Source organism: Nesoenas mayeri, assembly GCF_963082525.1.
Source record: "Nesoenas mayeri genome assembly, chromosome: 15".
In the NCBI taxonomy this organism is placed as follows: domain Eukaryota; kingdom Metazoa; phylum Chordata; class Aves; order Columbiformes; family Columbidae; genus Nesoenas; species Nesoenas mayeri.
Genome location: NC_137559.1, coordinates 6,464,692 through 6,481,237, shown reverse-complemented (window position 1 = coordinate 6,481,237; position 16,546 = coordinate 6,464,692). Strand labels below are relative to the sequence as shown.

At 54.2% G+C, this 16,546-nt stretch overlaps 1 protein-coding gene across 1 annotated transcript in view; it reads right to left on the bottom strand.

The window, feature by feature from the left end:
- Positions 1–3,531: 3,531 nt before the first annotated feature.
- Positions 3,532–16,546, bottom strand: part of GRID2IP (Grid2 interacting protein) — a gene marked incomplete at its 3' end in the record, with an annotated part of 32,067 nt that continues 19,052 nt past the window's right edge. The window contains exons 9-22 of the mRNA XM_080354016.1: positions 14,956–15,057; positions 13,360–13,457; positions 12,791–12,908; positions 12,134–12,459; positions 11,505–11,918; positions 10,203–10,290; positions 8,961–9,050; positions 8,051–8,247; positions 7,060–7,215; positions 6,650–6,736; positions 5,999–6,128; positions 4,658–4,776; positions 4,027–4,191; positions 3,532–3,603 (exon numbers count right to left, since the gene is read on the bottom strand). Of these exons, the coding sequence (XP_080210142.1) occupies positions 3,532–3,603; positions 4,027–4,191; positions 4,658–4,776; positions 5,999–6,128; positions 6,650–6,736; positions 7,060–7,215; positions 8,051–8,247; positions 8,961–9,050; positions 10,203–10,290; positions 11,505–11,918; positions 12,134–12,459; positions 12,791–12,908; positions 13,360–13,457; positions 14,956–15,057 (2,162 nt within the window). The remainder of the gene's footprint in view (positions 3,604–4,026; positions 4,192–4,657; positions 4,777–5,998; positions 6,129–6,649; positions 6,737–7,059; positions 7,216–8,050; positions 8,248–8,960; positions 9,051–10,202; positions 10,291–11,504; positions 11,919–12,133; positions 12,460–12,790; positions 12,909–13,359; positions 13,458–14,955; positions 15,058–16,546) is intronic.

Here is a 16,546-nt window from a genome sequence, read left to right as displayed (position 1 = left end):
TAGAATGTGGGAAACCCAGATTTTTCTAAATTATGTTAGAAGAATGCAGAAGTCCTAGGGCTTCAAATTCAGCATCCAGGTGCCTTGTGCTACCTCCCAGTCTGTGCCACTTTCTTCTGTCTTCCAGCCCTTCCAGTCTGAAACCAAGACCCCTCTTTGTCTCTTTGGCATCTTTCATGGCACCTAGAAAATAATTACAGCTCATGGCCCTTCAAATCCTTACCAAAATACTTAGAGGGAGTGTTCATACATGGTTCCACTTTGGCTTGGAAATGCCAGCTTGGTCCTATTTTGTCGCAGTCCACCAACTGGTACTGCAATTGTGTCTTCACCATGACTTTACTCAAGCTCTTCATTTTCTCTTTGAGGGCTTGTTTTCCCTGTTTCTTGCAGGCAAGAGTGAAAATCCTTAAATAATCTGAAATTTGCAACATAAACTGGGATCTTTAGGGTGACGTTTCCCGTCTCTGTCAGGATGGACGTGGCGCAGCACCCTCACCATGGCATTTCCCCCCGCTTCCCCTGGCTGCAGCTGAGCTGTGATGTCCTCTCCAAGGACAGGCTTTCCCATGGAGACGATGGAGGCTAACACAGACATTCTGTTCAGGCTGGGATGTACAAGGCTGAAGGAGAGCACCCAGCTGGTACGGTGATTCTGGGAAACATTACCTCCTGTTTGCAGTTACTAAGAACCAGCAAAACAAGCGTGTGCAGCGAACGATGCCGATGTGTGCGCTGTGCTGCAAGGGAGGCTCCAGGACGTTGTTTCTGGGCTGGTTTATGGACTCCAGCCCCGGCTGTGTTGGACCAAGCGCTGTGAGGTTTGACGGCTGCACCGGGCAGCTTGAGATCCCCAGGGCTGCAGAATCACAGAATCATTTTGGTTGGAAAAGACCCTCAAGCTCATTGAGTCCAACTGTGAACCCAACCCTGGCACTAACCCATGTCCCTGAGAACCTCATCTCCCAAGAGCCAGGCTCAATCAGCCAGGAGGGCGAAAGGAACATCAGGAGGGGTTCAAGCACTTTAAATGCACATGCCCAGCGAGTGGTTTCTATGCAGAACACTTTTGTTAACTCTGTTCAGAGCCATTTTACAGTCGCTGGTGCTGTGGCCTCCAGGGAGGACCTGGCGATTGAGCAGCTGCTGTAAACAAGCTAAACTACAACCAGGAAATCTGATATGAACCCAGCCCCTATCTATCTGCTGTTAGTGTGAAGGGAGATAAATTGCTACAGGGACATAAACTCAACCTCAGCCAAGAATTCCTTTTCAGAGGGAAACAATTCACTGGCTCACATGCTCACTAAATGTTTTCTTCTGAAGGCCGCAGAAAAATCCATACTATTTTAAGAATTTGCTGCTCACGTTCACCACGCTGGCACACAAGCAGCTGTCTTCACAATTAATGCAGTTATTTTCCCCATTGCAGCCCAAAGTCCAGTCCAGATCCTGCATCTCCTGCAGGTGTAAATGGCCGATATTCAGAAGCGCAGCTGCAGAAGTGTCAGATGCAGAATTCCTCACATGTTCACCTGCAGCTCTTGTTCAAAGCAATTTCTGACAGAACACAGAGGTACTTGCAGTCAGGAGGCAGAAAGCAGTAGCTTTATTTTAGGAATAGCACATAGGCATTGGGTAGAGACTGAACTGTGGATATACATAGTCCTGTTATCAAATAATATAATCATATGTCAGAAGTTCTGGTTCTTTTAAAATATTCACATAAAAATACCAAAGGGATTGGAGTTCTAACTATTTTGGAAAGTTACAACATGTAGCAAAATCTATGTACAGCATTGTCACATCTGTAATGACAGTTTCAAAAGAACCTCCAGTGGTTTAAATATTTAATATGTTTTTGGAAAAAAAGAAAAGAATCCACTGAATGCAGTGTGCAACATCCAAAATGGAAAGAGGAGCAGAGCGAGCATTGCCCTGTCACTGCCATCAGCCAGAGACAGGGCTGGACCGCTGGGAACACAGCGCTAGAAACTACCTGGCACTTAAAGCTGTATAAACTGAGAACACTTGTGAAAATATACTTCACTTTCTACAGCAGGGATTAAAAAAAATACTGAAAACCAACTATTTGATGGTCATAAGGTCTCCCATAAATAATGCACCGGTCGGTGATTCTGTGTGTGAGCAGAGGCCGCAGGACGAGCTCTTGCTCTGGCAACGGACGGAGGGGGGTGACCTGCAGCGCGTCACGGCGCGGGATGCTGAGCGGGTCAGTTTGGAAGGCAACGGATGCGTTTTGCGCAGAGCGATGCTCCCCACGGTAACGCACGTGGGTTTGCGGCCAGAAAGCTCTCGGGCAGTGTCGCCCGGAGGTGCATGCGCGGGATGCTGCTAGCCCTTTTGTCCCAGGGCATCCTGGAGGGAATGAAGCTACCTAGATAACGATCAGACACTGCTATGTGCTCGATTACAGAGTGCCCTGGGGATACTCAACGTGAATGACTGGTCACACAGTAATGAAGGAGGGCAGGGAATGTGCTTCTCCTGGTCTCTGCAGGGCCTGGGATGGCACTTGGGGCTGCAGAGGAGCCCCACTCATTGTTAGGCTACCAAGGGCTCTGTAATTTCCAAGGAGGCACCAAAATTCTCAGGGATTTATGTCTCCTGGTGAGTTCAAATAAGGCTCGTGCTGATGATGTTAAACTCTTGGGAAGATCTCGAGACCTGTCAGTCTCTGCCTCACTGTTCAGCAAAGCTGACAGCCAGGAGGGACTCAGGGCTTTCCTCACGGATGGGACCAGACTGGGTCTGGATTTGGGACCACACGGTCCCAGAAGCATTCTGCAAGGTCCTATTGCTTTCCACCAGCACTGGCTGGCAATGGCAGAGGATTAAGGCCTCTGGGCCACATCCAGCAAACTCCACTCCACTGTTGTGGCCTGTTCGGGTGCAGCTCCAGCCCCAGCCCCAGGTGCTCTGCCCAAGGGCAGGAGGGCTTGGAGAGGGAACTGGGAGGAGCTCAGCAGCATCACTCCTCGGGGCTGGGGATCTGGAGACAGCCTCATCCCCCAGCTCCATCCCTGCATCCCCAGGGAGCCTGTGCAGGGGCTCTGACTCCAGCCCCAGGGCTGGCGGGAGAAGCGGTGCCTCCTGGGGACAGCTGTGCCCTGCCAGGGCAGCCCCCTCACACAGGCACCAGCTGTGGGGACATGGGGATGGTCTCCAGCAGCTGCTGGTGCCAGTTACATGTGTTCTGGGAACGTGGGAGAGTGGGGTTTTACCCAGATGTGTCTGAAATCCTTGACTCAGACGTACACTGGAAGTGGAGGATGTTAAGAAGCTTCTCTCAAGACCAGCATGATGTTTACCTTCTTGTCCCTGTCCCCTCGCACCCACCCACCATCCATCACCTGTGGTGCCTCTTCAGCATCCAAACTGCCCGACCCCTCGGCCAGTAGTTCTGCTTGGTGGCAGCAGGTGACAGCAGCATTATTTACAACCAGACTCAGGAGGAGCAAATTGCACTTTGTTGGCAATAGGTTGTTGCACCCGGCGCTGCTACAGCCGTCACCAGGCGAGGGGGGACGTCACCCTGGGGCTGCGCTGGCTCTCACCCACTTGCACGTCGCTGAGTGCCCGCTGCAGGAGAGAGCAAAGAGCAGGGGCTGAGGATCAGGCAGGGCAGCTGTTGTGGACAGGGAGGGTGTTTCAATGCTACTGGCCCCTAGAGACTCAATTCTTCCCTGGCTTCCTGCTGGGCAAGCTCTGCCTGTCCCCGTGTCTGCTTTGTGCTGCCCAAACCCAGCCCTCATCACCCAAGAATGTCCCACCATGACAACATCTGCTTTACTCTCCACAGGGATGGTGCTTGGACCATCAACCCTCATGTTGTCCTCCTGCACCAGCCAGCCAACTTGCACATTAGAAAAACTGCACTTTACAGACACTGAGGTACACGTGCTCACAAAAAGCTCATCTCGGTCCCACAGCTCAGATGCAAGTAAAACGCTTCACTGACATCTAACAGGAAACCCCTCGCTGGCTTTGCAAAGTGCAACTCACCTCAAACTTGCTCATGAATTCTGCAAAAATGCCAAAGAAGGCTTCAGAAGTTGTCATTTTCGAGTCTTCCCCAAAGAAGGACAACACCTTGCTGAATTCCTCCATGGCCTTGTGCTGCAGGTCGTCCAGGGACCGCATGGCAGGCTGGGCACTCTCCAGGAAGGACTGAGATAAATGATTTAAGGGAAAGCAGCCGTGCTGTGGGTCTGGTACAGATCAGAATCACTTCTGCTTATCAAATGGCTGCGTTTCGTCTCGGGGCTAAGGAAAGACCTGCTGCAGGTGCAGGTGAAGGGCATGAGTGAAGGGAGCCCGCTGGCATGCTGAGCTGTCCCCAGCAGCCCCTCTCGGGAAGGACAGACCCCAGTGAGCTTTCTGGCCTTGTGGCACTGGGTTTCTGCCATGCAGGGGCATGTGGACCAGTGGTCACCACAAAAGCTGTTCCCCACACTGGCTGAGAGCGAGTGGAGGGTGGAGGTTCCCACTGCACTCCCACCAAGTGCTCAGATGGTCCTTTCCCACCCGCCGGTCACAGCCCTGCTGATTACCAAGGAGGCACAAAGACAACCAAGTAGTTTTACTTCAGGGCAGCAAGTCACATTGATGTTTTGTTCCTTTGACAGAAGGATACAGTCATCACAATTGCAAATCTGTCCTCTGCGGTCGCTGGCATGTTGTGACAGGCCATCTGTATGTCACTGACGGTGGTGTGCAGGTCTTTGAGGTCGGCCGTCAGTGTCCTCTGATTCACTGCATGAGAAGAGAGGATTCAACAGCATGAGGAGACTTAGGGCTGGCTTGTTCCCCGCAGCAAAGCGAGGGCAGCGAGCACGGGCCACCAGTCAGGGTGGCTCAGGCTGTCGGTACAGCCTGTCCACGGTGTCCAGGACATGGGGGACAACTAGATCTTCTGCTGGCTGCTTGGGCCAAGATATGCCAAGAACCTCAAAAGGACCCTGTGCCAAGCGCAAGGAGCGTGCAGGACGTGGTGACACAGGGCAGTGATGGACACACAGGTCCTTGGGACCGGGATGGAGTGTACAGGACAAGGGATGATTTCCAGGCTGGCATCTCATCACAGCGCCAGTGTTCAGGAGAGCGATGAGCAGGTCAGAGCCTTTCCTGTCCTGGACAGCCAAGCCTTGGCTCTTGCCCAGGTGAGGGGAATTGGAATCACAGCATCCCAGGGGGGGTTGGGCTGCATGCTGCAGCCGTGGCACCCTGGGGCTGTGTGAGAGCAAAGCTAGGCAGCCCTGGGTAGCACCTGGCCTGCAATTGGGTATAAAGTGGCAGGATTTGGGCAGCAAGGAGTCTTCAGTGACAGCAGTGCTAGTTAACAGGCCAGATACAAAATCCAGCTGGGAAAGCTACAGGTATAGACCTTCGTTGGAGGAGGCTTGAATTTTCTCCTGTATTTATCCACTGTAGCACTAATTCCCAAGGGAATTACTGACAAACAACAGAGGATGACATGCAGCAAGAATGCAGCCTGTGCTTTGTGTGCAGCCAGCCTGTTGTGACACCATCAGCACAAGCCAGGGGGTGACAGACCCAAGATCTATGTGACACTCCTTTTTTATTGCAGCCAACGATGGTGACAGCACCAAAGCTGCACCCAGGACGGAGGGAGCAGAGCAGCTTCCGGCACCTCCCTGTTCTGTGCCGCATTTGCACAACAAGAGAACCCTAAGCTTGGGAAACCCTTCTTCAAGTCAGAAGGAAGGTTGGGGTTGGGGATAGAGCCCTGTCTGTGCACTCCCACGTGCAGCAGCATGGGACGGATAGGACCTCCCCTGTCACTAAGCCAGTCCCTTCCCACCCCCATCCTCTCGCTCAGGACCATTCCTCACTTGTTTCGGCTGCCATCCTGCTCCTGCCAACGTTGTGCAGCCCATGACTGATCCCAGACCCATACAGAACCAAGAGACAGTGCAAGAAGATGCAGAGCTTGCAGATGCCTTTGTCCATTTACCTTTGGCAGCGAGTGGCACTGTAGGAAGATCCTGGGCAAAGCCCAGGAGCTCAGGGAAATGTTGGCTGAGTGATTTGGCAAGAATGTGCAGGAAGGTGGATTTCCCATCGACAGTCTTGGTTGTGTTCAGCTGCAGCAAAGCAAAACAAGTAAGTAGATCCCTATGCAGAGGAGAGTGGGTTTCACCAGGCACCACATACGCAGGGGCTCCTCCTTGCTGCTGAGCTCACCCTGCGTTCACGTGAGAGGCAATTCCCAGCCATGCCATGTGGATTAATGTTTAAATAGGACTTTTAATGTTTATACAGCATGTTACACCCAGATCAGTGCCAAGGAGATGCTAAGCAATGCCTCCCTCCCCCAGCGCAGGGCTGTCACCCCGTCCCCCACCCCCAGGACTCCCGCAGGGACCTACATGCAATACAGACCCTTGTTTTCTCTCCTTGCAGCCAGAAAGCCGTGGGCTCTGACAGCACCTGAGTGCAGGTATCACACTGAAGGACCAGATCTCTCTGAGGTCAGCCCTGTGCACCATCCTGCCCTCCCACTCCTGCTGCACTGGGAGCCTTGTACCCGCACACACGGTAAACCGGCACTCAGAGCCCCTGGCAGCAGCGCCTCCTGCCCAGGAACACGCATGCTTTGCCTTACCTCCGTGAGAAAGTTGATTTTAAAGCCTGTTGTTTTGCTGGTCTTGGGCTGCCCGTTGTTCAGATAGTTTCCCATCGCCAGCACAAACTGCAAAGAGAAACCTCAGTGAATGACAGGCCAGTGACCTCCAGCACTTACTCCATCTCCCATCTCACTTGTACCCGCTTACCAATGATGTGGTAGGAGCAGAGGTAAGAAACTTCCCTCTGTCTACAGGACAGTGGGACAGTTCACTTTTTTGGTGCCAGATCACTTCTGCTAAGGGGCCTCGTACATGTGCTCATAGATTATTGTTAACAAAACCATTTCACTTCATTCAGAGGATTAAATGAGTGGCTGCACTGCCTGCAGTGCTCCCGTGGGAGCTGGGGACCCCGGTGGCTGTCACCAGAAGGAAGGGCTGTTCTCACCTCCAAGATCTTAGCCAGCTTCTTGCTGCTTTTCAGCTCCAGCGAGGCCTTGCAGATGCACTCATAGCTGGCTTTGATCTCCTCTGTCTTCTCCTGCAGAGTGGTCTTAAAATGCAGGCTGCGCAGACGGATCTTGTATTCAGGTACTGACAACATCTGAGAACAACAGGAGGAGAAATTTACTACTACTACCATTAGCTGTAAATCACCACAAGCTGTAATCCCTCCTATCTGGTGTTTTTCCTGGCATATTGATTGCCCTGTTCATAGAAGCAGTGGGCACTTATTAGTGCAGGTGACATCGTTGAACAGCTGGGACGTGGTTGTGGCTCGTAGAGCACAGCCACTTTGCTGCCATAGGACAGGAGGTTTCATGGCAACATACACAGTGACTTTGTTAACAGAAAATAAGTCAGAGTTGGGAAAAGTCACTCTTACCATGGAGTGAACATCGTGGTGTGCTTTGGCTGTAAAACAGCCACAGTGGGAGCTGCCACATGCCCCGGGTATCAGCCCGAGCATCGCTCACTGGTGGTCACTGAGACCAGTGCCACCAGTTCTTCCCATAGAATCACAGAATCATTTTAGTTGGAAAAGACCCTCAAGATCATCAAGTCCAACCATTAACCCACCCCTGGCACTACCCCGTGTCCCCGAGAACCTCATCTCTGCGTCTGTTCAACCCCTCCAGGGATGGTGACTCCACCACTGCCCTGGGCAGCCTGTTCCAATGCCCCACAGCCCTTTGGGGAAGAAATTGTTCCCCACATCCAACCTCAGCCTCCCCTGGTGCAACTTGAGGCCTCATCAGGGCAGGAAGTTTTCTTTTCACACCTTTCCCCCTGGCCCCAGGGAGGCAGCAGACTCCCCAGAGCAGACCAGGTCCTGCCTCCACTCTGCCCTGTGTTCCCTCCCCTCCAGCTCGCAGCAGGACATCCTGGGGACACCAGGGACCTCCTCACTCCCAGAGCACATCTCTGCCCACAGGTACCTGCAGCACGAACTGGTCGGGCTCACTGAGCTTGCCAGGGTTCTCCTTGTAGCTCTGGAAGCGCTGGACCTCCTCCCCGTCCGGGGCATAGAGCAGGAGCTGCTTGATGTGGGAAGGCTCCAGACGGTCTGCCTCCATCGTCATGAGGATCTGGCGCAGCTCCATGTGCGAGAGCTTGAGGTGGGCAATCAGGATGGCTGCGGAGAAGGGGGCACGTCACTAGGGAGGGGAGGAGGATCAGACCCTGGGGGTGGCTGCGCTGAGACAGCATGGGACCAGGAGAGGAAGATCAATCTCTCCACAATGAGTGACGTAGACTTCTCCATGTGCCCACAGCAGCATAGAATCAGCCCTGGGGGCAGGAAGGGCTTTCCTCCCCAAGGCCCTGCTGCACAGGGACCCAGGGATCACTCTGGTCCTGCAGACCCCCCCAGGTATTGCACTATGTGCATCATGTACATCACCAATGCATCATGCTAGGATGCTGGAAACAACCCCCAGTGCATCCTGTCCTCCCATATTCCCCATGGCCAGGGGCTCACAAGGTCTCCCTGAGCCCCCACCCTCCATCACACTGCAGCACATCCCAGAGAAGCAGCACTGACCCTTCCTGGGGGCCCCGCACCCCTCGCTGCCCATGGGGCCATGTCAGCTCTTCCTCTCATCCTCCCCAGGCCCATGAGCCACATCCCATCCCCATCTGTTCTTGAAAACCTTCTCCCTCCTGCCTGGGGCTGAGCCCAGCCCAGAGAGGCTGCAGGAACAGACCAGACCAGCAAAGCTGTGCTGGTGTTGTGCTCATGGGATTGTGCTCATGAAGCCTCTTTCCTTTTACCTTTCCAGTTCTCTACAGCCTGGGTCCCATTTCTGGGCTGGTTTTGGGGCTACGTTCACCGCAACATTTACTTACATGTGTTGTAGGCCTTTTTGTGGGACAAAATTTCAACCACGTCTTTCTTTTTAAAGTTTTCAGGCATGAGAGTTGGCTCTGGAAGAGAAACTGAAAGATTTAATCATGGGTAAGGACAGGCTCAGCTGGCTCCAGCAGGAAGAAAACTGTCCTGAAAACAGTGAAACCATGAATGAAAGAGAGGAGAAATGATGTTTTGCACACAGCAATGGCTCCGGGAATCCTTGAATTCTGCGATTCAAAGATCTCCTCAATGGAGGACTCAGTTGGAGCTGAAAAAGGTAAAACAAGAAGTGAAACACACAGAAAATCCCAGACACACCCCCAAAAAATACAGCCCCTGAGAAGAATCCCATTTAATCCCAGTTCCACTGCCAACCCCACCTGTATCTGCTCCTTGCAGGAGGGCTCAGACATCTCGTGGGCATTTTGCTACTCCCAGTGTAAATGCAGCAGCTGCACTGCCCCACAGGATGGGACCACACCGCTGTCACCCCGAATGGCACCACCCCTGCCAGCACCGCCTGGCATCCCGGCCTGGACCCGCTCACTGGGTTTGCAGCACCCAGAGCCCGGGGACTGGGGATCTTGGGGGGTGGGTCTGCAGGACACCCCAACTCAGGAGCCATGGGAAGGCTGTGCTGGCATACAGACCCCACATGTGGGTCTTGGAGGAAAATAACTTATTATATGTATAAAAAGTGTCGCCTGTAACGCTCTCAATGGGCAGAGGAACGTTTTCATGGCTTTTTCAGGGCTTTCTCAAAGCAACTGAGCTGCAATTCGCTTCCTCTCTTGCAATGGTTGCGGCTGCTGCAGCACAGCGCGGTGTCTGCACACACTGACGTGGCTGAGCGCCCCGCTGCACAGACCACAGCAAGCAGGGGCTGTGCACAAACCATTCAACACGTGGTGCAGGTTTGGGCTTCTGCTCATTGCACACCAGGTCAGGAAGCAGCACTGAGGACAACAGGGAGCGAAACCCTCCGTCTGAGTTTCACTGCCCTGATCAACTGAAATGCAGAGAGAAAACAGATAATGGCAGCGAAGAAAATTAAGGGAGATAGGCAAATAATCTCCACCTTAATGATCCACTGTGCCACCAGTCACAAAATCCTGAGGGTGAAAGAATTCTGTGCTGTGGGGTGATGGCAGGACCTCGCTGCCCACTGAGCCCCAGTTCCTCCCAGTGCCCTGGTCTCTGGCTGGTACCAGGACCTGCTCTGTGGCTCAAGTACTTACTTGTAGGTTTCTGCGTCCCGAAGTGCAGCTCCAGGTCGAGGTATTTGACCATATCACTCAGCTTGTCATAGTCCGAGTCTTCCCCGAGCTGCGGGAGGATGAAGAGTCAGAGGCTGTGGTGGCAAAGGGGACAGCCCAATGCTGCCTGTCTGCGTTTGGCCACCATCAGCCCGCCCCACACTGAAGCCTGTGTCCCCACAGGGAACCTGGACAGGTTGGTAGCACTGTCCTGTAACTGGAGACTCGGCTACCATAAACCCTGTCCAGAAAGCAGAGCCTGGTGACCTGCTTACCTCTGGAGGGGACAGTTTCTACATGGGTCACTAAGCCCATCTGGTGGGACTCGTTCTCATTCCAGCAGAAAAGAAGGAAACTGGAGATTCACCCCATCAGCATTTCCCTGCACCCTGCAGCTGGCAGCACTGCCCCGCGGGTTCATCTGGCTCCTGACACAGCTGGAGTCCTGCAGAGCTCTGCTGCTCTTCTCTTGCTGCTCGGCCATGATTGCTTAAGTCAAGGACAAAGTGTGAATTCCAGAAACTTCAGGGTTTTTTGCATACAAAAAAATCACCGGGAAGAATCATCTTGTTCTCTGGAGTGCTGGGGAGAGGGACCTGCAGGATTCCAAGTGCTTGCTGCGAGGTGGGAGCCCGTGGGGCTGGAAGGTGATCCCACAGCTCCCCTCTGGCTGCTCAGGACACGAAGAACACGGCACGTCTGAACACAGGAGTTAACTCCAGCGAGGAAGCTTCTCACTACTGAGACTCGAATCCACCTCCAGCATTCTGCATCTCCGCAAGTCCATGGTGCCCAAGGATTATCACATCTAGTCTCAGCTTCGCTTTTGCTTTCCCTCTCCGGTGTCCTCCCCTGCCTCTCTACTCTCCCCATCACATTGCTTTCAACCATCCTCATGTTTTTTGAGTGACAAAACATCCTACAGCTACAGAATGTGTGTGAAGGCAGCTCCTGCCTATGTCAACCCACAGAGCGCAGGAAAGCAAGTGTTCCCCAGCACACTGCAGGAAAAAAACCCACATTTCAGGTGCTTTCCGGAGCCTCTTCTCATCCCAGCAGATTTGCTCCAAACAATTAAAGGGATGAAAATAAATATGAGACTTTCTGTACCACGTCACCTTCAGAGTTCGTGGAATGTGTGGCCCAACAAGAGGTGATGACAAGATGCTCTGGGAGGGGACAGCTCCCCCCGCACCCATAGACATTCCCACCGCCCTGTGCAGCTGCTCCCCATAGCGCGGTTTGAACCCTCATCTCTCCCCATTTCCCGCTCGGGGGCCGTACCTGTCCCCAGATGGTCCCTTCCGAGTTCTCCACCTGCTCCCAGCGCAGCCTCTTGACGCTCATGTGGTTGGACTCACTCCTGCGGTGCAGTAGCCCCCGGTGCAGGGGGGGGGCACAGGGCACTGGGGGAGGGGGTGGGGGGGGCGGCGGGGGCGGGATGGGGTGCAGGTGGCTGACAAGGGATTTGGGGGCAGGTGACGTGCTGGCCTTGGTGGCCTCTGCCTTGGAGGGGACGGTCTGAGGGTCATGGAACTGCAGGGGGGGTGGAGGCGGGGGGGGGCTGAGGGGAGGAGGGGGGATGTGGTCTGAGAGCGTGGAGTAGGTGAGGGAGCTGCCCTCGTCGCTGCTGCTGATGTACTCGCTGCTGCTGACATCGTTGGTGACGTAGCTGCCCTGGTCATCGTGGAAACTCATCTGGGAGAGGGAGAGGCTGAAGGTGGCACCTCATCCTCCACCCAGCCAGCCCTGGGGGGTCCTGCCCCAGAGCAGGGTGGCCCTTGTCCCCCTCCACCACCCCCAGAGCCCCAGGATGTGTCCCCAGCGGCTCTGCCCCCATCCTGGTGAGATGCAGACTGTGTGATGGATGCTCTATGGCCAGCACAAAGACCATGCACCTGCAACACACTCACCTCCTCGTAGTCATTCTCGGGAGTGAGGAAATCATCCACGATGGTGACCCGGTGTCCCAGCTGCTCACTGAGGGCGTCCAGGAACCGGTCAGTGTCACGGCTGCGCGGGGGCCTGGAGAAGGTGAAGAGCTTCTTCCGTCGTGACAGCGGGCTGAGCGGGTAGTGGCGGTGCTGGGGGGACGGGGCCGGGCTGCTGTCCAGGCTGACGTAGGGGTTGGACTCAGTGCTGCTCGGGGAGGCCACGCTGCTGTGCAGGCGGTAGTAGCACTGCTGGGAGCCCAGAGCCTCGCTCGGCCACGAGATCCCCGTCCCCGGCTTGCGAGCACCTGCGGGACAGAGTGATGCCCGGGGTATCCCGCACTGGGTGCTCCCCGTGGCGCCCCCCCTGTGACAAGCCCCAGCGCCCCCGAATGCCACATGAGATGATGGTGCAGCCAGCAGAAAGGAGCACAGGGTCCCGTGGGATTTGCCATCCCGCACACTCTGCTGCCCTCCTGCCGATGCAGCTTTGCAGGAACCATTGCTGGGCTCCCACCATCACCGCTTTGTTATAAAATAGCACCAAGTGAAAGGTGTTTTTCCCTCCATCTGCCTGGGCAGCACCATCCACCATCACCTGAGACCCCCCCAAAACTTCTGCGGGAAGCTGGTCCCTACCTGCAGCGTGTGGCAGCTCCGGGGCAGGAGGCGATGCTCTGTGCCGGGCAGTGTTACCCATCTTGCCAGCAAAGCTGCCAATCAGGCGATTTTCTAACTCTGCATAGACAGCTGACATCTGAAAAAAAAGGAAAAAGAGCTGCTCTTGATGCCCGAATCGAGACAGGCTTGTGGAGAACCCAGAGACCTGCAGTGTCCTGGGGACAGGACAGCCACGACAGCCCCCAGGCTCTTACCCTTTACAGGACGGCTTCACCCCAACCCAAGGCTATTCTGGTTTTTCTGAGGATCCCCAAGAGCCTCTCCAAGGCTGCAGCAGATGCTGACAGACACCGGCTCTATTAAAGCTGACTAATTGCCCCAGAAAGCGATCTGGATGACGAGCTCCACAGCAGGGATGCTGTCAGCCACCAGCAGGTATTTATCCTTCTCCCATTCCCTCTTTTCCACTTTCCTGCATGAACACGACAGGACTCAAGTTCTCGGCCCTCCCTGTGAACACAACGGTCCTGCACACGTTGACCAAGTGCTTCCCAGAGGCTCATCCCCCCAGCCCCAGGAGGTCGCACCATTTTGGGGTTGGGTGTCTCCGGGAGGGATGTGCCATCACCGGCCTGTCTCTCTCCAGGGATGAGGCGAACTGGGACCTCTACGGTGTCACTCTGACCTACCGGGAAAGGAAGGGACAAACCAGTCAGGATCCCATCCCACCAGCTGCAAAGGAAACCCTCTTTTTCGAGTTACATCCATGGAGAGCTTCTGCTTGGAGGTTAATGGCTGGAAGAACATTGTCTGCTTCTTATAATTAAATGGTTTGTGCAGGGAGGTGAATGAGGATGCGCCCCAGAGCTGGCTCAGACTTGGTTTAAAGTTAACACGAAAGGTCGCAGACTCTGCTCTTTCCGCAGGGCAGCTGAGGACACGGCTGCTCCCTGCAGCTGGCGAACATCTGCCCAGGCCAGCAGCTCCCCCAGTGAACGCAGCTGTTGGCCACTCTCCTGCTGCAATCACAGCCAGAAATGCTCCTCAGAGCTGGGTTAGAGAACCTTCCTTGGGGAAATGTCCTGGAGCTGACTGGCCTGACAGCCAAGGAGCACAGCGCTCCCCGGGGGAAGCTGGGAGGAAGGTGCAGCCGAGGGGTGGGGAGGTCATGGACAGAAGCTGTAAGTGCAGGTCAAGTGCCCTTCACAATCAGCTAAGAGTGATGGAGGAATAATAATCATCACTCTCTACAACTGCCTTGAAAGGAGGTTGGAGCTGGGAGGGGTTGGGCTCAAGGAACAAGCACCAGGACGAGAGGAAACAGCCTCAAGTTGTGCCAGGGGAGGTTGAGGTTGTATCTTGGAACACTTTCTTCCCCAAAGGGCTGTTGGGCATTGGAACAGGCTGCCCAGGGCAGTGCTGGAGTCACCATCCCTGGAGGGGTTGAACAGACGCAGAGATGAGGTTCGCAGGGACATGGGGCAGTGCCAGGGGTGGGGTAATAGTTGGACTCCATGATGTTAAAGGTCTTTTCCAGCCTAGACAATTCCGTGATTCCATGAATAAGCAGGATGCCTTGTCCCACCATCTGAGAGAGGAGGCCAAAAGCCCAAAGGACTGAAAACACAACCAGCAACCTGGGGTGCATCTGGAGGAGAGGGTTCAAGATCTGGGGGCTGTGGAAGTCCCTGGAGCAATACAAACTGGCTGGGATTTGCAGAAGAATGGGGAGACACAGGGCTTCTCTCTGAAAGATTGATTTGTGCCTCGAGTGCAGTTCATCAGGAGTCTCAAAATGGCACTGAACCATGGTCACCTTCCTCACATGGATTCCATAAATGCTTCTTTCCCTGTCAATTTGGTGGTGTCCAAGAAAGTTCACAGCTGAAATTGTGCACCCCAGAAGGGAGCACTCAGACCAGCATCAGTTCACATCTGAGCAATGGATTGGAAACAACACCCAGCCTCAGCCCAAGTGGGTAATTATTGGAACTGCTCATTTCAACTGCTTGTGAAAATGGGGAGTTCCATTCACAGCCTCTGCGCTGGCTCTATACCTGCGTCCTTTCCCACCATCCACGCTGAGGACCAGCTCACAGGGTTTGTTTTGTGGCAGAGCAGAGGTACAGCTCAGGCACAGCCCCTAGCCCCTCTACCTGCAGCGGGACCCCCCGATCACCCACCTGCTGCCCCCCCCTCATCGGGGCGGGGGGTCCGCAGGCTCCCCCGGCACAGGGATGCTCCTCGGACAGAGCTGCGGTAGCGATCCTCTGCGTCCGGCTCGGCTGTGCAGAAAACACCCTTCGTCAGGCTCGGTCGGTGCGTGCCAGTCCCCACAGCTCCCCGCTCCTCCTGCCCTGACCCCTGCGACTCGCAGCTGCTCTCTGAGCCCTGCACTTGGCCGTGACCTCGTGACAGCTGGCTGTCCCCCCCCTCAATCCCCATGCTGGGGCCAGGGAGCGAAGCAGGTCACACAAACAGTGCAGGGGGTGGATGCTCAAAGATGGGACATGCAGTTGCTTTTTCTAGCAGGATTGGCATCCACCAGCTCATGGTGCACGAGAAACCCCAGCCCTGAGCCGGCCTGACCAAGAGGGATGCAGCTAATACCTTCCTGTCCTCATGGGACAAGGTGGGAGTGGGGACCAGCACCAAATGCTGCCTGGGAGAGACACTGTCTGATGTTCATGTGCAGTTTGGCATGGCAGCTCGGAGAGGCTCAGACCCACAGCAGAATGGGGACAACAGAGCATCAGTCTCCATAGTATCCAACAGACCAATGCTCAGAAAACCCGATACACACAAACATCTGAGATAGTCACTGAGTTTGGAAGAAGCCCAGATAAAGGACTAACCCAAATTCAGAGGTCTCTGGCCGTCACGCTTCCACGCATGGACACACACATAATGCACCAGAACAACCAGAACTTCACATGGTCAGAGAAAAGCTGAAAGGAACCACAGAACTGGGAACAGCAGCCCCAAACAGTCTGGTCCCAGGAGATTCACTCCTGTGCTCTCCTCCTCTGCCAGGGCTGGAGACACCTGCCTTCAATTCCTGAGATACAGTTGCCAACTGCAAATACATCCGCTTCTCCCTGAGATCTTCTAAGGCTTATGAGCTAATTTTACGATCTAAATTCTTAGGAATATGCAACATGTGAGGTGGCTTGAGCCATGATTCTGCACACACAAAAACAAAAACTGAGAGTACAAATTAGGTGAACAAATACCCAACAGGAGTATTTGCACCAGGACTTGGAGCTGTTTCTCCCTGAGAGGAGAAAGGCTGTGCTAAAACAACTGTGTTCCTCCAAAAGTCTCTCTTCAACCAACACCTCTTTCATATGGTTCTACCTACAGAATTTAAAATAAACATATCAAGACAACATAGAAGAATTTGAAAGCAATTAAGAAGCCGAAATCCAAATATTAAGATATTTCAGTCCATATTTGCCCTCACTTTTCTGCTGTCGGACTGCAAAGCCCCTAATCCTCAGCAAACCACAGCTGGTTTTGGTGTTGCCGCAGCCCCAGTGATGGGTGGAGGAGAATCCCCAACCACCTGCCGGGTCCCTGCTCCCCAACCTCCAATCACAGATACCTGGAGAGGACATCCCGGGGACATCTCAAGGGACATCCTGTCATGGCTTATCTTCCCTCTCTTCTCTGAATGCTGCCCCTAAGCCATCCACATCCTTTCCAAACCTCTAATGACCCAAGCAGCTTCCAAAAACCTTCGCTCCCAGAAACATCACCTCTCAGTGCAGAGTT